The sequence below is a fragment of the Psammomys obesus genome, unplaced genomic scaffold, assembly GCF_907164565.1.
Source record: "Psammomys obesus unplaced genomic scaffold, mPsaObe1.curated_primary_1811, whole genome shotgun sequence".
NCBI lineage: Eukaryota > Metazoa > Chordata > Mammalia > Rodentia > Muridae > Psammomys > Psammomys obesus.
In genome coordinates this window covers 4,278,469-4,299,446 of record NW_026596415.1, presented here as the reverse complement: position 1 = coordinate 4,299,446, position 20,978 = coordinate 4,278,469, and the positions used below count along the sequence as shown (strand labels likewise).

The following is a 20,978-nucleotide window of genomic DNA, read 5'->3' as shown; positions in this document are numbered from 1 at the left end:
TCTATTACTTCTGCACTTGTCTATAAATCTGAAATTACTAGGAAATGAACCCTGGCTCTAAGTAAGTCACCACCAGAGTCAGATCCCCAGCTCATATTCGGAACGCTTAAATAGTGAGGACAGAAAGACAGGGAGGGACACACGGGAGGAGAGGGAAGAGAGTGAGAAGAGAAGAAGCTTTCTGTGGCAACTCCAGGGATTCCTTGAGGAATCCCATCCTATCTTTCATGACCTCCCACGAGCCATCTGCCCCCAGGAACTAGCTCAAAGAGCTGATATACTTCGGTTCTATATCTTCACATTTTTAAGAAGACAGCAAAGGGAGATAAAGACTCTTTTATTTTCTTTTCAGCCTTCTCCAACGTTCTGCCATTAACACACCTGCCAGGAGCCAGGGCTGGAACACGACATAGGGCGGGGACAGAGTGCAGCACCCCCACAAGGAGGGGGATGCCTGCAGGTGACCGAGTCTCCACAAGAGGCGGCGTCACAGTAGGGGTCGGGACCTCCATAAAGAGCTGAGCCATCGTAGGAGGCACTGCCAAAGAGGGCCGGGTTGACACCAGAGGTTATGCTGGCACTAGGTGTGTAGCCGCTAGAGCAGTTGTAGCCCACCAGGCGGGGCGTGCTGGGGAAAGTCTTGCGCATGCGCATGCACTTGTCCTTGTCAATGCTTAAGGTGTTGGCCTTGATGGCCAGCTCGTGCTCCAACCGACACTTGGTCATCACCAGCAGCTGCAGCGAGTCTTGTGTCTCCTGAAGCCTCAGCTTGAGCGTCTGTAGGGTGTCGTCTATGGTGAAGACTTCATTCACGAGCCTGCGGGGGGGGGGGGGGCAGGGAGAAGACTCCATGACTCGTCCCTTTCAGCACAGCCACCCTTGTGTGGCAGGGAAGGTGACTCAGGATGGCCACTGCAGTGCAGTCCTCAGCCCTAGAGGGGAGGACGCGCAGTGGAGCACTCTGAGAGGGCCACCAAGGCTGACAAAGCATGAAGAAGGAGACATAGTACAGAGGGCAGAATCTGTCAATGAGTTAACCATGGGCATGCCCCCAGGGCCAGCAGTCCAGCCCCTGCTTCTCCAACCTGACCTGAAGACACCAACCAAGCAACACTGTCCGTGCAAAGGAATGATTCATTCTGTGCTTTGTTTGTCTCTAAGATGGTGTCACTATGTGACATTGTCTCCAACTCTAGTGCTTAAGCTGTCCTCCCGCCTAAGCCACTCAAGCATACCTGGCCTCTTATGTGACTTGGTTTGTGTTGCCTTTGTCCTTTCTGGTAAACTCCCTCCACCCCCACAACACACATCCCATTTTCTCCTTCCCTTTCCTCTTTCCTTTCCTGGTTTCACATTTCCTTCATCTCCCAATAGTTTCCATTATAGGCACGAGTCCTGCTGTCAGGTGTATTTTCAATGAGGGTTGGGTAGTTGGAAAACACAGTCTCTGCAGGTGACACATGGACCAGACTCATTTGCATATGAGAACAGGTACCTGGTGAATTTTGCTCAGGTCTCTTTTTCCAGCTGGAACACACATCCATGCTGCTTTAGTTCCTGTTGGCTCATAGGTTCACACCTCAGAGAATTATGGCTTCTAACCAGTGGAAGCCACCTGTCCTGGAAGAGAGCCCCTCCCAGCAGCCCACAGCCACTGGACAACTGAGTCAGAGGAACTGAAAACTGCAGCACAATGGAAAGGCACACACTGAGCCTCGGAGCTGTGGTGGAGGCGCATCTGAGGCCAGCCCCATACTGTCTCACACCTTACCCCATTTCCCTAGGCTCTGCGCCTCAGAGCTTTCCAGAAGTACTGGAAGGGGCTATGGGGGGGGCAACAAGAGTAAACATGTGGGGACCAAGGAGAGAAGGTTCTACAACAGCACTGTCAAGAGGGACTCTGAGTTGCCCATGCTGTCCACTCATGACAAGCCCAGGAGCCACATAAGGGCTGAAGAGCACTTGAAATGTGGCCTCTTGATTCAGAAGCTTATAAAAAACAAAACTAAAACCCTCCATTCATTCAATTTATAGTCTACCTTTTACATTTTAAAAACTTTTAGAGACAATGTCTCATGTGGCCTAGGCTGGCCTCAAACTCTGTGTAGCCAAGGATAACCCTGAGATGAGCCAGGACACAAATGCAAGCAGGTGCCTCTCCCATCACATCCTGAAGTGAGAGATGCTGAAGGCACAGAGGGGCCAGGACTGTGTCTATCCTTGCTGCTGTGGTCTCCTTGGCCTTTCAGAGGAAACGAGAGTTTCCCGAGCAGTGAGGTAGTGCTAAAGGGTGGGGGAGCTTCAGAGAGTGACACAGTAGGAGTGGAACCTGGACCTCTACACCTCCATCCAGCTCACAGCTGAGGCGTGGACTGGGTGTCCTAACTCTGGCCCTCAGATGCCCTAAAGAAACACCGTGCCTCTTATTTTGGCTACTATCCAATTGAAACTACAGTTCCCAAGAAATTGAAGTTCTCTCCCCTCCCCTCCCCCAGGGGTCTAATGATGAGGAAAGGAAAGGGATGAAGACAGAGGGGCTCAGGAGCTTTTCATGAAGTTCTAATAATCTACCAGACCGCCTTTCGGGAGAGATAGGAGCTTAGACAATGATGGATGAAGCCACACTGTAATCAGGGCTGCTATGCGTGTTCTCCTCTGTTTAAACCTAAACCTCATGTCAGGACCCTGAAGATGAACTAGGGGAGTGGTGAAAATGGGCCTCTGGAAGTGTTCCCTTCGCCAGCGTGGCTCCACTGAATGAATCACCTGCCTGTGCTTTTCAGTTATTATCCAACTGACCTGTTAAGATGAGTAGGCAAAGCTGCTTGTTAGACCGCCAGGGAGAGCCCAGGCTCGCATACCTGCAATGTCAGCAACGGTGAGGCTTCCAGCGCCCACCCTTCAGTCCTCCCTGCCCGCACTCACTTGAACTGTGCTATGTCCCTGCACAGCTCCACATTGGGTCGTCGGGTCCTGCATGCCAGCCTGGTCTGGGCCACCTTCATTGGACATTCCTTGGCCATGATGGCTCTCTCCAGCAACATGATGGTATTCTCTGCCTGGAAGATCTCCTGCAGTATCTGTGGGCATGAGGAGACTGTCACAGCCTGCTAGAACCCTCTCACTTCCTTCTCTTGGGGAAGGCGGGGAACTGAAGTCACCTCAGGGACCCCTGGCCTGGCTGCTCCCCAACCCTGACCACCTTTGGGGCAGGGAGTGTGATTTGGGCCGTCAGAAACAGCCACTACTACTGCTTGTCACCATAGCACTGAGCGCTGGGGCTGGGTCAGCACCAAGACTGATTGTGGTTTTGAGACTCTACTGGAGTAAACCGATTATTGTTCAGTAGGAAGAGAGGGAGAAAGGGAGGGAGGGAGGGAGAGAGGAAGAAAAGAAAAAGGAAAAAGGAAAGGAAAGGAAGAAAGGAGAGAAGAGAGAAGGAAGAAAAGATGTGTGGGGGGTATTTTCTAAAACATATTCACAGAAGTAACTTTCCCCATATCATGTTGCCATTGTTCCATTCTATAAAAATGTGAATCCCAGCAGAGGCAGGAGGAAGCCTGCTGGGATGAGAAATGTCATGTCTTGATGTTGGTAGAGGTACGAAACTGGAAAAACCTTATTAAAATTCATTCGGCTGTATGCACTTTTTTTTTTTTATCAGACTTGTTACACCTCAGTAGAAAAGTAGATAAAAGACTCCTTCAGTGTGGACCTGGTGCCTCTTTTGTGAGGCAGCAGCTGAGGAGACTCCGGCGCTCGCCATGGCCAATGAGAAGCCCGAGGAAGGAGTCAAGACTGAGAACAAGGATCATATGAATTTGAAGGTGGCGGGGCAGGATGGTTCTGTGGTGCAGTTTAAGATTAAGAGGCATACACCACTTAGTAAACTAATGAAAGCCTATTGTGAACGACCGGGTTTGTCAATGAGGCAGATCAGATTCCGGTTTGATGGGCAACCAATCAATGAAACAGACACACCTGCACAGTTGGAGATGGAGGATGAAGACACGATTGATGTGTTCCAGCAGCAGACAGGAGGTGTCTACTGAAAAGGGGACCTGCTACTTACTCCAGAATTTTGTTATAGACCAAGAACACATTCTCAGTTAGAAAACGGCGATTTGGTTCCACCACATCCTGACTACTACAGCATAGTTTTCTCTATTCTCTCATTTCCCTGTTCCCATTTCCTTATTGCACATAAAGTAACTGGTGTATGTGCACAAGCATATTGCTTTTCTTTCCTTTTTCTTTTTTAAACTAAATGGCCAATGTTCTGTTTTGGTTGACACCGATGGAGATGGTTGGGGAAAGTACTGGTTCTGTGAAAATCTCCCCTTTTCTCCATTAGCGGCGTGCTCATTCAGCTCTTATCTTTATATTCCAGTAAGTTACTTTTCTCTCCTTGTTTTAACAAAAGAACCCAACAACATAAAATCCTTGCATACCTTGTTCGATTGGAGAATTTTAATGTTTTTCATTTATCATTGTAAAACCAAGGACAATTTTATAACTTTTTTGTATGTAGCTGTTACATGTAAGGCAATCTGTCTTTAAGTAGGGGGTAAATTACTTTTGAACAAAATGATCCTAGATAGTTTTCCCTTCAAGTCAAGCATCTTGTTGTTTAAATAAACTTCTTGTTTAAAATGAAAAAAAGAAAAGTAGATAAAAGTCTCCAATATAGCTTGGTGGCAAAGTGCTTACCCAGCATGCATGAGGAAATTAGAAGGTCACAAAGGAAAAGATCGGAGAAGAGTTGATGTCTGTACTGGGTATATGGAATTCATTATGTGTCCTTCTATACTATGTGTTTGAAACTTTCCATAATAAAAATGAAAGAACATCAACTGGATATGTATGTGTAACGCCCTGGCTTCGATCCCCAGTAGCAGCATACTACTCCTGTAGCCCCAACACTCAGGAGATGAAGGCAAGAGGATCACAAATTCAAGGAGATCCTTAACTACAAAGGAAATTTGAGAGACCAGCCTGAGCTACATGAGATCTTTATCCACATGTAAAAACGATAGAAGATGACGAGTTTGTCAGGAAAGAGCAGGCCCACTAGGCTGCTGATTTCCTGAGGGGTTACATGGCCATCCCTAATCTTGCCTAGGGCTGAGTGGATGCTAATAACCTAATCTCTTCACTGACAGAAATGACCACTCCGCACCCTCAGCCAGCAGTCCTAGGTGTAAGAGCAGCTGTTTCCCATGGCACTCTCCCGGGAGAATGCTCTTTGTAGATGTGTTGTTCTGACTCTCATTCTGGCCCCTGAATCACCCAGTGCCAAAGATGCACGCATTCTGTGCCCACCTAAAAGTAATGCTCTCCACAGGCTTCATTGCCAGGGTGTTCTGCAATTATTGCGTCCCCACAAAGAGTTCAGTTCCATATGGCCAGACATTCCATAATGCTTAAAGAAAAAAACAATACAGGATCTCCACTAGGATATTGTTTAATCTAGCTTTACTGAAAACAGATGTCGGCTTTGTGGGTGGCCATCTTGAAATCAGACCCAACTCAGAAAGGGCTGTTCACTACCCCTACTCTGCCAGTCCAATAGTGAGGAGCAATAAAGCCAAGGAAACCACTAAGAAAACATTGCTGGGAAAGTCCCATCATTCAAACCAGGGGGACAAGAAAGACATGGATGGTGGGAGCCAACTCCATCAGAAGAGTAGCCAGCTACACTACAGGACACCTGGCTGCCTCTAATTCCAGGTACACAATAGCATGTGTCCTGTAACAGAGTGAATGTTGCCACTCTCCAAAGTACATATACACAAAGTACATGGGAACCCTCACTCCTGTGCCAGCTGTTGAAAGTGGAACATTTGGAAATTGAATAGGTCATGAGGTGGGGACCTTTCTGTCATGCAAGAAACAACAAGAAATCAACAATTTTCTAATCCACCAGACCCCTGCCAAGCTGTCTGTCTGATACTGGAGACTCACAGCCTCACAAACTGCTTTCATTATTTTGGGTGTGATTTTATTTGTCTTGTTTTGAAATAAGGTCTTACTATGTATCCGGGACTAGGCTGGAGCTTGCAACCCTCCTGTTTTAGCCTCCCAAAGGCTAAATACACGCATCTGAATAAAATTCACTATAAAGTATCCAGTCTATGCTACTTGTAACAACCCGAACAATGCAAGGCATGCCCCCGTCAGTCACGGCTCAGCATGCTCTGACATTCCAAAGGGGCATCTTCTGACCTTGAGGTATACCAGGGTGCCCGATTTGCTAAATTTGAGAAGCCTGCTCGGTACACAGACTAAATGAATGACAGTGAGCCTGCAAGTCTATTTGTTGCCAATGATTTCCTCTTCTTTATTTTTATTTCAAGCAAGGTCTTAGTATATAGCTAAGGTAAAGCTCTAATTCACAGTCCTCCTGTGTAGCCTCTGGAGTGCTAGATTACAGACATATGCATGCCTTGTTGCAGCTCTTTCTTACTGATTCTTCTTTTTTTTTTTTTTAAGGCATCCTTACTATAGCCCAGGCTGCCCTCAAGTTTAACACAATCCTCCTGCCTCAGCCTTTGGAGAGGTAGCATGTGCTAGTCAGCTAGCCCATAAACTGTCCCTTCTAAATAAAATTTTAGCTTAAAGATTGAGGTGACTCTATTTTTTAAACGAGGTTCAGTAGTAAACGGTGCAGGTAGGGGTGGCAAAACTGGCAAAGCGGCCAGGTGGTCAAGGTGAACGAATCTGGTACTCCTTTTCATGTGAACATAAATAAGGCAGGGATGGAGCTCAGGTGGAGTTGCATCAGTGGTGACACAGGGGACAAGGGTGTGAGGACAGGAGGGTGTGTGGAATATCTCTCTCCTGCCTCCTGTCCTTCCTCAGGCCCTAGGCTGGAGTCCATGGTTGCTTATTTCTTCACACACCTTTGCCCCTCCTGGCTGCCTGTCTTGATCAGACCTGTCTGTGGGTTTTCCACAACATTGGGGTTTTCCAGAACCTTCTGCTACAGCCCACTAATGATTCATACCCAGGGCACATCTGCCCAGGCCCAGGTGGGTGTACCTGCTGCCAAAAAATGTTCCCAACAGCCTCTTATCTAGCCTGTCATAAATTCCACTGAGACACAACCCCTGCTCAAACTCTGGAAGTCTGTGTGTCTCGAGAGAATCCCAAGTGGGAAATCTAGCCTCCCAAAGTCTGTGGACTGTGATCCCCATAGGCTGGAAGACAAACAACTGTGTGGGCTGGCCAGGGTCTGGGCCTTCCTGCTGAAGAGGAACCATCGGGGCCCATCACCCAGAGTGCAATGAGAGTGTCCTGATGTGGCCTTCCTGTTGAGCAAAGTACTTCTGTCAGGTTTTTGTCACAACACTGAGAAAGGTAACACTGAGACTGACAGAGCCTAGTCCCCCTTTGCCATCATTACTAACACAAGCACCATGTGCGTTTATAATGGCACATTAAATGAAGAGCCATACAGCGATTATCAAAACAGGGGGCCTGGAGTACAGAGCGCTGCCAGACATGCAACAAAGTGAGTGAAGACACAAGCTCTGAGTTTCACATGACCCACGTGTGCCAAGAGCTCCCACAAACGAGAATTCAGCCTCTTTATCAGGGCCAAAAGGAAAAGCAAAGCTCCCAGTCCCAAGAGTTTCTTCTAGCTGGGTGTTGTGGCACATTCCTGCCTTCCCGGCATTTGGGAGGCGGAGGTGAGAGGGCCAGTTCAAGTTCATTTTCAGTGAGGCCAACCTGGGCTACCTGAGACCCTGACTCAAAAATGAATGAATGAATGAATGAATGAATGAATGAATGAATGAATGAATGGTTTGTGGGTAAAAGCACTTGCTGTCCTGCTGATGGCTTCAGCGCCAGCCCGGAGCCCTTATGGTGGACAGAGGGAGCTCACTCAAGTTTTCTGATCTCTACACGTGTGCTGTGGCATGTGCACACACACACACACACACACACACACACACACACACACACTAAATACGATGCACACAAATAAAAGTTTCCTTTTAAAAAGAACCTCTAGTTCAAGGGCAAAACACTACACAGTAAAAGCCAGCCCTGGATTTCCTGACTGACACTGGGCTATGTTCTGGAGATTCTTCAGAACAGCTCTTCAGTTCTGCCCCACGGAGGCGCTGACCCTGTGGGGGGGGGGGGGAAGACTTCACAGAATCCTCACTGACTCACAGAAACCTTCCAGTGATTTAGCAGGGCAGAACCATAGGGGAAGAGTGCGGGGTGACAGAGAAGCAGGTAAACTGTAGGGGTTCTCAGCAGGAAGAGGCTGTGTTAATTGCTTCGCTGCAGGTGAGGATGTGGTGTTAAACCCAGGCTGGCTGTCCCAGCAAGGAGAAGCAGTGTAGAGCCAGTCACATTTGTTTAAGATTTATGCATGGGGACCCACTGGTGCCTCCCACAAGGGACCTGGCACAGGGGAGCTGCCACCCACACCCCAGGACTTGCAGGTTCCTGGGAGAAATTTACAGACAACTTTGAAACTGAACCCTCAGCACCAGAGCTGTGATTCTTTCTCCATGGCTCAGACTCTGCAAACACCCCTGGCAGGAAGTCGGGAGCCCAAAAGGCCTCTAGAGAGGAGAGCCTGGGCAAGTTGGCACATGCCACTGAGTGCAGAGCCTCAAGTTCCAGTTACTTACTAAACGCATGTAACACACGCACACCTTCACGCAGAGTGTCTCAAATACTCTACCTCCTTTCAAGGCACTCCCACCTGCCCCGAGTTCTGATATCCCCACATTTATATCAAGTTCAGCAGTTTGCAGGGTGTGGTGGCACACATCTGCCACCCCAGCACTCCACAGAGCACAAGTCCAGGTGCTGGACACTAAGCTCTGAGAGCTGTTCTCAACAAGAACAAAGAAGAAAACTCAAGCCTGCAGGAGCTGACCTTGAGGGATTCCCTCTCACTGCATTCACCTCCTCAGGCTGTGGCTAAAACACCCAGCCGGCTTCTTCTGCACCCCATTAAACAATGCTTTAAAACTTTAGCAAATGTGAGTCCTTTTCTTTGAGACACAGACATGAGGCCTACTCAAGTTTACAGCCACACTCAGAGCAGAGGTGGATGCCCTCTTGAAAGAGCACTTTTCTCTCCACCCCCATTCCCAACCCCCACCCTCGGCCTGGTGATACTACACACTCACATAAACACGAAAGCAAGCAAGCACAAACACATCGCTCGCGCGCGCGCGCGCACACACACACACACACACACACACACACACACACACACACACACACGGCTGGCTGGCATCTTGGCCCCAGGCTCTAAGGGGCTTCCCTGGAATGTTCATCTTTCTGTTCCCACAAAGCTCGGGAAAGAGGCTCCCAGGCAGTTTGGCTTACTCCAGAGGTTGGGCGGGGCCTCTGGGGATTGGACCCAGGGGGTCACCCCATGGGTGGAGTCTTGGCATACTGGAACTGGCAGCTGCCAGGCTTTTCCTGCCTTGGCTGGGAGTGGGAATTCAGTTGGGAAAGAGCAGTGAGAGAGGGGGGCCTGCCTCACTCCTCTGCACCCCTCCAGGCAGGGTAGGGAGCCCGGGAAGGGAGTGTCCTAAGCCCCCGGTGCTGAGCATCAGAGGACAGCTCCCTCCATCTCCCTAAAACCCATGTGTTGCAGTCACACACAGCTTCACAGGCCAGCTACTGTTCTTACTTGCTGTGTGACCTGGTGAGCTTCCCAGGCTCTCTGGGCCTAACTCAGTTTATACTCAACCTCTGCAGAACCCTTCCTAGTTGCCAGTGGCTGCAGGGTATGTTTTCTTTTGTTGGTCAGACTGGCAGAATTACAATAACCCACTAACATGAGATAATATGTTGGGGGATTACTTCCTATGTTGATCTGGTCTGGACTGAGGGTGTTCAGAGAGCTGGCAAAAGCAACTCGGGGTATGTCTGTGAGTGGATTCTAGAAGACAGTTCCATCAGGATGGATGGACCCAGTGGGCATGACCACACTGAGTGGGCCTCATCCATCAAAACTCAAATTGCTTGAAAGTACAGAGAAAGGGTAGATTTTTTCTTCTCCTGAGCTTTGAGGCCATGCCTGCCTACACCACAGGTCCTTGGCTCTGAGACTCAAGTTCACTGGTGACATAAACTCAGGTCCTACTTGTAGGGGATTAAGCTATAGTCTACTCTGAGCTAACTATCCAGTGACCATGGATTGGAGATCATGAACTCAAGTTGCATGGTGGAAGAAGTGACTTTTCATAGTCACAGGATAAAACAGTCACGGATTTGCCAAATTCACTGCTGGGGACAGCAGGTTGGCAGGTCACAGCAGAATGGGAAACCTCCCCTGTAGGTGCTGCCTGATGACCACCTTAGCTACTGGGCCTGTAGGAGCTAGAGATTTGCTAAGCTGGTCCATTTCAAAGGTCCCTCCTGACCACTACAAAGATGAGAGGTGAACAGTGAACACCTACTAAGCGGATGATAGATGGTCCAGGCTAATCTGTCTCTGGGCCTGCAACTTCCAGCTCCCCATAATCACCAAGTTCTTCACCATCAGCCTGGAAGACTCCTAACGCAGGTGTGGCTGTGTTCTGGGGACTCCAGTTCAAGTCTTCATCCCGGGGTTATGCTAACCACTAGTGTTTCTGGGATTTTCTCTTTTCCTCTTTCTCTCTCTCTCTCTCCCCTTTTAAAATTTCTTTATGGGGCCTGGGGGCAGCACTAGTGTGAACCATGGCACAGATAAACAAGGAGGTCAGAAGATACCTTCTGGGAGCCAGTCTCTCCTTCCTCAATGAGATCTTGGAATTGACCTCAGGTTGTGGGGCTTGCCCAGCAAGTGTTTTGGCCACTGAGCCATCTCTCCAGCCTTTCTTTTTTGAGACAGCATCTCAACTTTGTAGCCTAGGCGAGCCTAGAATTTATGGTGATCCTCCTGCCTCAGTCTTCCAAGTGCTTAGACCACAAGTATGCACCACCATATCTGGCCATATTTTCCTTGTAAGGTTTCAAGCCAGCCCCTTCCAGATGGCTCAATTTGGCCTTTATGTGGAGACGGATGTGGCTGTGTTCTAATAAAACTTAACTTACACAACCAGGTAGAGGCCAAAATTCAGCCCTAGGCATATTAGTTTGTAATTCTCTCACTGGAGAGCATCACAAAGGGAGTCATGATCTGTCCATGCTACAAAGCTGATGCTCCTCAGGCTTCTGGGATTCAGAGAACAGTTACTCTAGAGCAGTGGTTCTCAACCTTCCTAATGCTGTGACTCTTGAATACAGTTCCTCGTGTTGTGGTGACCTCCAACCATAAAGTTGCCTTTGTTGCTACTTCTTAACTATATTTTTGCTTCTGTCATGAATTATAATTCATATAATTTTTGGAGATAGAGGTTTGCCAAAGAAGTCATGACCCACAGGCTGAGAACTGCTGCTCTAGAGCCTTGCAAGTCAAAGTGTGGGCCAGAGACCACTGAAGTCTGAAAGCTTGCTGGAAAGGGCGAACTCTGTGCTCAGTCTACACCTGCAGTCAGGATCTGTGTGCTAATAAGACTCTCGCGTGATTCGTCTTGCATGTTCAAGGACAACATCTGGGGTTGATGTGTGCTTTGGAGCCCATCTGGTTAAGTTTGCAAGACCGAGGGGCGAGGCTGGGAACAGGACTGGCAAGGAAAGAGGCAGAAAGAAGCAGAGAACCTCTGGAAGGTAGAGCCAGTGCTCACAGACTACAGAGTGAGAGATGGGGCTTGGATCAGCGCCATCACAGCTTGCCTACCCAGCAAAATCCAAAGGGACCTTCTAGCAGAGAGGCCTTGTAGCTGATAAACTACCTAAATGGGCACCACCTCTGCTATGTGTGGTCTCTGGAAAATCCTGAACTCCCAGCCTCAGTTTCTCCATCTGCTTTCTCCCCCTGTTCCCAGCAGGAAGAACCACCAGCACCCAGTAGGAGGTCGCCTGTCAGTAAGCTCCCCTCAGGCAGAGAACACAATTCAATAGCAGAGTCCTTGCAGAGCACGCACAAAGCCCTGTGTTCCATCTTGCCACTGGAGACACTGTCTGGCCCTGTACAGTGTGGAAGGCAGGAATGCCCTCTTGAGCCACAGACAAAGGGACTCTGCTGGGTAGAGGTGTGTGCTGCTCCCGGCTGGAACACAGACCACAGTGCTGGCTTTGAAAGGGGGGTGGGGTGCATGTGGCAGAATTGCCTGCCTCCTAAGCTCTCTGCCTGCATCTTGTCTTGTGACAGTAGAAGCCTCCAAGGCCAGGAACTGAGTTTTGATGTGGAGGGAGGATTTGGCTCCAGCTGGCAGTTGACCTTCTCCAGCTTTGTGCAAACTTGCAAATTTATTGTTTTCCGATTTGCAGGAAGCCAGGGATTTCCAAGGAGATGCCTGGCTAGATCCAAACAGACTCCTCAGTTCCAAAGGCACAAGAAGCCTGGAATAATTTGTGTGTGTGTGTGGGGGGGGGGTGTCAAGTAATAGGACATTTTCAATTTCATCCAAGACCAGGACCAAAAAGTGGAGAGAGAAGGGCTCAGGAACACTGCCAGGAACTCAGGACATGGATGGCCTGTGCCAGGGCCCTCCAACTCAGAAATGTAGGATTCAGAGACAAGAGAGGGAGGTGGCTCAGTAGCTAAGAGCACTTGCTGCACAAGCTCAGGGACTTGAGTTCAAATCCTCAAGGCCCACAGGAAAAAAAATGGGTGCAGTCCTGTGCCACCTGTAACCCCATGCTGAGGAGCAGAGATGGGAGGACCTCCGGGACTGTCATCTCAGTGTCACATTCAGTGAGAGACCCTGTGTGTGTGTGGGTGGGGGAGGGTGGTAGAGCAGGACACCCTCAGCAGTTGTGACAAGACAAAATGTTTCCAAACTTTGACAGTTGTGCTCCTCTGGCATTGCTGTGGTCAGGGCTTGCTCAGCTTCTGCCTATTTGAGCAATCACTTATAACCCCAATCTGCTCCTGACAACACCCGACTCTCTCTTTCTCTGCCTCCAGCTTGTGGACCAGGATATAAGCTCTTAACTACTGCTCCAGAGCCACACCGCCTCCTTGCCTGCCGCCTGCCGCCCTTCTCCCCACAGAATGATCACGGATCAACCCTCTGAAACTGTAAGTAAGCCCCCAGTTACAGGTTTTCTTTCATAAGTTTTCTTGGTTATGGTGTCTCTTCACAGCAATAGAAAAGGAATTAAGACACCAACTCCAAGAGACCCCTGGAGGTAGAGCTGGCCATCTCCATTCCTCCAACACATAGCCCATCTGTCACCTGCCTGTCATCTGCCTGCTGGGTCTTCTCTTGCATTCCTATTATTCCTTCCTTCTCATCACTGTGGTCATTGTCATCCTCATAGGGGGCGTCACCATGTTGTTCTCCTCCTCCTTTTGGGGGTATATATGTGTGTGTGTGTATGTGTGTGTGTGTGTGTGTGTGTGTGTGTGTGCGCGCGCACGTGGTGTGTGTGTGAATGTGGTGTGTGCTTATGTGTGAAAATGCTCGCTCACACATGCGTGGGGCATGTGGGCTATGTGAACGTGTGGTAGCCTAAGCTTGGTCTAGATGACTTTCCTTGATTGTTCTCCACTTTAAGGTAGTGTCTCTTGTGGAAGCCAGAGTTCTCCAGTTCCAGCTAGCCCAGGTGGGCAGCTTGCTTTGGGGAGCCTGGCTCTGCTTCCCAAGTTCTGGGATCACAGGCGGGCCACCAGGCCAACCAGATTGTTATGTGGTGCTGAAGATCCAAGCCCTATCGTCAAGCTTGCATGGTAAGTGTTTACCCATTGGGCCATTGCCTCAGTCCTTTCTTATGGCCCAGGAGTCTGCAATTCCCTGGAACTAATTTCCAAAATCCCTTGGCTGGACCCAAATTGAGGTAGGTGCTCCACGGTTAGTCACTCTGCTTGTCCGCACACAAGTTTGCCTTTCTACATTTAATTTTTAACTTGGTGTGCATACGTGTTTTGCCTGAACGTAGGCACCACATGTGTGCAGGGTCCAGAGAGGCCAGAACATGGCATGAACATCCATTGTAACTCACAACTGTTACAAGTTACCAGTGTTTGTGAACCACCAATGTGGGTGCTGGAACTTGAACCCAAGTTGTCTGGAAGAACAGACAACTTGTGCTCTAACCACGGAACCACCTCTCCACCCTTTTCTACACTGTTTAGAGCTAAGACTCTTACATGGCATACCAAGTGTGGTGTTTAAGGCCAGCGGCTCTGCTTCCCAGGACTTGGCCAGATTTAGAAGCCGTTAGTAGGCTGGCCCTCGCCACAGTGCTGGAAGGGACCTGGCTGCTTGAGAAGCACAAAAGCATTTCCCATCCACAGAAACTGCACTGTCAAACAGAAGGCCAGAAGCTTGGGCTGGACTTTGGCTCCACCCACTGTCGGCCCTCAGACCCCTCACTTTCCTGCCCAGTTCCCATGCAAAAGAGGTAGTTTTGCTGATGCTAACAATCCTTTGAAAGTCAAAATGCCAAGGACTTCAGCAGAAAAGAAAGCCTTTTAGAGTTTGGATTTAAAACTCTCTGTGGTCTGGTTAAACTCTTTCCATGACTAGTAACTTCCTTTTTCCAACCCTTATTCCCTTCCTCCATCCTTCTACTCCTCTCTCTTGCCTTCCTTGACTCTGTCCTTATTTCCTACCCCCCCACCACCTTTTTTTTTTTTTTTTTTTTTTTACAAAATCTCACATACCCTAGGCTGGCCTCAGAGCCACTATACAGCTGAGGAAGACCTCAAACTTCTGATCCTTGGTCTCTACTTCCTGAGTGCCAGAATTATAGGCATGTAGCCCTGATCCCTGTCTATACAGTGCTGGTGACTGAATCCAGAGCTTCATGCATGGTAGACAGGCATTCTGCCACCTGAGCTATGTCCCCAGCCCTCCCTCCGGTTTCTGAAGAATCTAACACAGCTGAACACTTTCTCCCTCCTGTCTAATTACCTACGCAAGGCTTCAAGGCCCTCCAAACTAGTGGTCAAGTTATCAGTGGACTCTAAGGTTTGAAACACAAAGGGGGATGATCTTAGAAGTACACAGAGGAGGTATGAGCCCACAGCAATAACCCAGGTAAGACAGGGAGGTGGTTCTGAGACTGGGTTTGGTAGGGGCAGTGCATGCAAGGTGGGAGATAGAAACAACTAAAAGGACTCTAAAGTTTGCAGTGAGCACTTGAAAGTTGAAGCCCCGGGAATCCCCCAGAATCATGTGGAAGTTAGAGCTATGAAAGTTAGATGGGGAAGATTCTCACGGAGCAAGCAAGAGGGTGAAAGCCCTAGGGACGTGGTCGGAGCGTTAGGACAGGCCTCTCAGAAATTCAAGCGCAGGCCTGGGATGGTTCAATGGCTAAAGTGCCTGCCCACAAGCATGAGGCCCTGAGTTCCGATCCCCAAGGAATGACTGTAATTCCAGTGTTTGACAAATAAGAGACTAGCCCTGGGCTTGCTAGCTAGCTAGTCTGAGCTCCAGCTTTGATGAGAGGCCCTATCTCAATATGTAAGGTGAAGAGACTGAGGGAGACACCTGATGTTGACCTCCGGCTTACACATGCACATATGTATGCCCGTCTTCCCTCTCTCTCTCTCACACACACACAGAGACACAAACCACACCACACCACACCACACAGCACATGTGCCACACAGATACACACATAGAAAAAAGATTCAAAAGCAGGTGTGGGCATGCAGCTGGGTGTGGGACCAAAGCAAGGTCTGACTGGGGGTGTGATTCAGCAGACAGGGCTGTAATGGGCTACGGAAACAGTCACCTCAGGGAGGGGAGAGAATGGTGCAAATATAGTGTTTCTATTGAAATTTCAAAAAAATAGAGGAAAAAGGAAAGAATCACACAAGCCTGCCTGCGGCGAATGCTCAGAATTCTAGCATTTGGGAATCGAAGGCAGGAAGATCATAGTTTGAGGCTAGCCTGGGCTGCATAGCAAGTTCTAGGCAGCCTAGGCTATACAATGTATCCCAAAGAAGAAAAAAAATCATGTTTTCCCTGGCCATCACACATCACTCTCCTCAGTGATGGCCACATCTGTCTCTTGTCTCCTCCCTGTCCCCTGACTACAGGCAATTCACAGCATTGTCTTCAGGAAAGGGGCCTTTCAAAGCCAGCAGAGAAACAGCCCTACCTCTGAGAGCTTGATGGAGGCTGGGCTTCTGGCCTGTTTGGCTCACCTTAGTGCCCACCTCCTGAGACCACACCTCAGACCACAGCCAGAGGGACCTGATATTTGAACCTAAAGGCTGCAACATGTTCCCTGTCCGGCGAACCCACAGGGGCATTCACACGTCTGCACAAATCAGGCTAGGTCTGTGTAACAGGGAGGCCTGGCTTGGTCCCTCAAGGAAATGAGAGAGGAAGGTGAAGGAAGGAATGAACAAGACAGCTGCTTGCCCAGATGTTCATCCAGACCAACACATACTGCTTTTGATCTTCCTATTGAGAACAGCCTGCAGCACAGGGGCTCATTCAGAATGCAGATTCCAGGCCCCTCCCACTGGCTCAGCCACAAGTGTACACAGGGAATGTACAAGGTACAGGCCTGTGTGGCCTGTTTCCCACTTTCCCCACCTCATTTACTCTTCCACTTTTGCCTTATGTCATCTTGCCTGCCATGATCTGCCTCCACACCTTTAGAATAAGCACTTTTTTGCTTTCCTTGTGAAGCCAGGATTTTAATGGCCAAGGCTACCTTCTGACTCCCTGTGTAGCCTGAGATGGCCTTGAATCTTTAATCCTTTTGGCTCCACTTCAGAGTGCTGGGATCACTCACACATCGCACACTGGAGTATGCCATTGTGCATGTTTCAAGTGGGCACTTTCTATAGCAATATCGATGCCTCAAGCATCCACCTCATAGCACACGTGTGGCTCTGTTCTCACCCTCACTGAGTTTCAGCCTAACACACAGTGGGTAACTGGATGTTGGAGAGGGAGCTGTTTACACATAGGAATTGAGGGCCTCAGCTGATAGAGAGCTCAGACCACCTAGGCAGTGGCCTCTCTAGTCCTGGGGCAGCAACTGCTTCTATCCAGAATGGTCTTCAGCTCCTCTCCTCACCCGGCAGACGGCCTAAAGCTTCACTGTCTTTCTATAAGGACTAGACCACAGGGCAGGTTACAGGCTTGGGGCAGCAAGCTGACTTAGAGAGTGAAGGCACTGCCACAAAAGCCTGGCGTCCGGAGTTCAAGCCTCAGGTCCCACAGTGGAATGAGAGAACAGGTGCATGTACATAAGCACAAACACATTTGTGCACAAATGCACCACATATGCACATACACACTCATGCACACATGCACACACACACAGAAAGAAGAGAGGGAAATAAATGAAGTGCTTTAAAAAGAAAGAAATTATCCTAGGTTATAAGGTATTTGTACCCAAGCAGTCAGGCTGAGGCCATACTTGACAAGGTTGTACAGGCTGGTGAAAGCGATGAATGACCGTCTCCATTGCATCTTGCTTTCTGAAATACTGTTTTATCATACTTTCTGCTTCAGTTAGTTTAGCACAGATTAAAAAATCCTGATGTCGAACTTAAAAAGTCTGATGTTCAATTAAAAAGGAAAATAAGTCCCAAGTTCTGGACAGCCCAAAGACAAGTGGTTCTAAGAGGTCAGGAAGGAAGAACAGCCTATTGAACTAAGTTCCAAGGCTTGGACAGAAATACAATCTGTTAGCCAAACTTGGTCCACTGTAATCAGTGGCTTTGTAAAAAAAAGTTTGTTTGTTTGTTTGTTTGTTTGTTTGTTTGTTTGGCTTTTTGAAAAAGGGTTTCTCTGTATAGCCCTGGCTGTCTTGGAACTCACTCTGTAGACCAGGCTGGCGTAAAATTCAGAAATCCACCTGCCTCTGCCTCCTGAATGCACCATGACCATCCAGCATAAATAAAGTTTTATTGGAACACAGTCATGTTTGTTTGTGTACATGTTATCCATAGCTGCCTCCTTATCCACCCCTCAGGGTAGAGTAGCTGTGACAGCAACCTTATGGTTCACAGAGCTGAAGCTATTCATTCCCTGGCTCTTTACAGGAAAATGTCCCTGAGACCAGAGGATGGGGCTTCTTAATAATCTCAGCCTCCCCTTTGCTGGGTATCCCCCATGTTACCTCTTGTGTATGGGCAGCCGTGTTCTCTCACCAATGCCTGCCATAACCTCCTGAAGGTCCTCCTCTATTCTTGAGCTCTGAAGCCTTTCTCTACCAGAGAGTGAGTCTTGACCCAACAGCTCTCCTTCAAAGCCCTCTGCAGACTTCCTCTGCCTGAGAAGAAGCTGCACTCCTACTAGGACTCTGCTCCCAACCTGTTCTTCCTCCAACATCATCCCAGGCATCTGCTGAAATTCTTTCTTCCCCCTGCCCATCCTTGGCATGCTTGACTCCCTGTCAGTCTCTGTGCGTGTGTGTGCACGTGTGTGTGGGGGGGGGCATATGTGTGGTGTATTGGCACCTGTATGCAGCAGACACAGAGGCCATGAGAAGACATTAGGTGACCTGCTCTCACTTTCCACCTCACTCCCCTGAGCTAGTCTCTCACTGAACCTGTCATTGGGGTAACAGCCAGAAAGCCCCACAGATCCTCCTGCCTCTTCCCTCTCAGCACCAGGTTACAGCAGGGAGGGCAGAGAGGGGTTTGTATGACTTGGGATGTCCAGCGTAGGCTTTGATGAGAAGTGATATTTGAAGGAAGAGTTAAAAGACATTTTGAGAGATTGGCCAAGAGGAAACCCAGGGAAGAGTACTCCAGGTAGAGGAGAGGACATGCAAAGGTCCTGAGGCAGCAGTGAGCTAGGGAACACTGAGGGCAATGGGAGGATGCAGTGGACAGCAGCCTGGGATGAGCCAGGGAGATGATGAGAGCCAGAATGTGGCAGGCCTTGTGGGCTGCCAATCATCCATCATCACAGGGAGCCATACAGTCTCTGGAGCAGTGGAGGGTCAGGTCACTCCCGAGCAAGAACAAACTGACACTATGGTCCCTTTTTGCAATGTCCTGTTGAAATCAGCCACTTCTAGAGGCCAGAGATTGATCTCAGGTGTCTTCCTCAATCGCTCCCACCCTAATTTCTGAGGCTGGGCCTCTCACTGAACCCAGAGCTCAGCAATTTGGCTACACTGGTGGCTGGTGACCCCCGGATCCTCCCTCCTCTGCTTCCGCAGTTTGAGATCGCAGGCACACACTGTCGAGTCTGTCTTTTTACATGGATGCTGGAGACTGGATTCAGGCTTCTATCCATACAGCAAGTGCTTTGCCAACTAAGCCACCCCTAGACCCTCAGTCTGTTTTTGCTGTAAACATCCCTATCTAGCCATTGCATCATGGAGAGCCCCCTTCTGACTCATTCCCTGCTGCTTCCCTCATTATAATCTTGCAATTATTTTCTAGAAACTCGTTTGGTCTGCATAGCTGGGCCAAATTTGTTCAGATGTGGGTGAGCATAAATTGCTCCAGCAGCTTCTGTCAAGCTCTGTCTGTAGCCCACCACACCACTGACAAAGAGGTACACAGTGAAAGGGCTGCTTTTGCTAGTCCCTCCAGCTGCTCCATACCCCTAAGTCACTCTGTGTAAATTCCATATCCACCAACACTCCCCAAACTACTGTGAGCCACCTACAGGTAGGCAGCATGTTTGGGAGGCCCCTCCCTTTCTTCCTCCCAGTGTGGTCTCCAGCAGCCAGGGTGCAGTCTACATTTGTGTTGAGCAGGGGAAACCAAGTCCATGCAGGAAGGATACCCCAGAGATGTGAACTGACATGTACCCCAGTTACAGAGTAAATAGAGGATGTGTTGTCTTGCAAGAAGAGGAGGTAGTGGGCAGAACTGGACAATCCTCTAACTCAGAAAGCACCCCAACCTCTCTACTAGAGGATGTCACACCGCAGAAAGTCTTTGAAAGTCAAAAGTTATCTTTTCAAATGTGCTGCTGTGGCAGATAGAATGTGCTGGAACACTCACATGCTGTCCTGCTCAGGCTACATGGTCTTTAGAGAAGGAAAGGGTGCCAGGAGCCATCACAGTCTCCCTGGGTGGGTGCTATGTCAACAGCCAAAGCTCCAGCTTCCATTATCGATGACCAAGGCTGCCACCCTCACCTGGGAAGCCCACGCTCCCCTTTGGATTGGACAGGCTGCAGCCCACAAGAGAGGTCAGACCCTTTCAGCACCTGAGTGGACCCTGGATACACCACCTGCTTACCTTAGCCAGCTGCGTCTGCAGCTTGTTCTTCACATCTGTCTCCTCAGAGATGCGCTCATTAAAGGCCAGGTTGGTGTTGGTGAACTGCTTCCACATCTGGTCTGACAAGGTCTCGAACAGATGTTCTGCCTCCTCACGTAGCCGGATGGAGTTGGCCCGCATGTTCTGAGAGTGTCGGATGTTGTCATTGCTGAACTTGGCCCAGGCCTCAGGAACACAGATACTGCAGAAGTCCAGGACAAGCTGAAGTCAGGTGGTGACTGGGGACTGCCGACAGGTTTGGGGACCTCTACATTCAAGTGCTCCTCAACCTTGGCATGTGGTTCTTCACTGTTCCTGTGCACCCGAGGGTAAACCTGAGCTGCTCTTTGCTTTCCAGGAGTTCCCAGCACAGCCCCCAAGACCATGAATGTTCCTGTTGAGGACAGCTGCCCTGATCCATCCTTCTCTCTATAGGGCACAGATGCAGCCAGAAGGGCTCCATGATTTTCAATAAGACACTTGGGATTGGGTTTTGCTCTCCCACCTCTACCAAAAACATAACCAGGCTGAGAAGCAGACAGTAGGGCTGAGACTGGCTCAAGTGTTACCAATTCAGTGACAAGCTTGTGGCTAACTAACCTGTCTACTCAACAGATGAGGAGTTTAGTTGGTGGTTTTTGTTATGTCTTGGTGGTTTTTGTTTTTGTTTGCTTTTTGTTTTGTTTTCAGTACCCAAACAGAGCCCAGAGCACCACACATGCTAGGCAATCACTCTGATGTTGAGCCACATCCTTATGATGTC

The 20,978-nt window shown here is 49.2% G+C and overlaps 2 protein-coding genes across 3 annotated transcripts in view; one reads left to right on the top strand and one right to left on the bottom strand.

The window, feature by feature from the left end:
* Positions 1-326: 326 nt before the first annotated feature.
* Positions 327-20,978, bottom strand: part of Tekt5 (tektin 5) — a 34,828-nt gene continuing 14,176 nt past the window's right edge. For both annotated transcript variants that reach the window (XM_055597706.1, XM_055597705.1), the window contains 3 exons: positions 20,195-20,417; positions 2,926-3,080; positions 327-817 (listed from right to left, as the gene is read on the bottom strand). In XM_055597706.1, the coding sequence (XP_055453681.1) occupies positions 373-817; positions 2,926-3,080; positions 20,195-20,417 (823 nt within the window). In that variant the 3' untranslated portion in view covers positions 327-372. The remainder of the gene's footprint in view (positions 818-2,925; positions 3,081-20,194; positions 20,418-20,978) is intronic.
* Positions 3,765-4,200, top strand: LOC129669455 (small ubiquitin-related modifier 2-like). The gene has a single exon (XM_055597715.1). It carries the CDS (start codon positions 3,765-3,767, stop codon positions 4,050-4,052), a length of 288 nt encoding a protein of 95 aa, XP_055453690.1. The 3' UTR covers positions 4,053-4,200.

What these genes read in the sequence shown, in the direction of transcription:
- LOC129669455 (XM_055597715.1), top strand. Translation starts at nt 3,765, where the DNA reads ATGGCCAATGAGAAGCCCGAGGAAGGAGTCAAGACTGAGAACAAGGAT.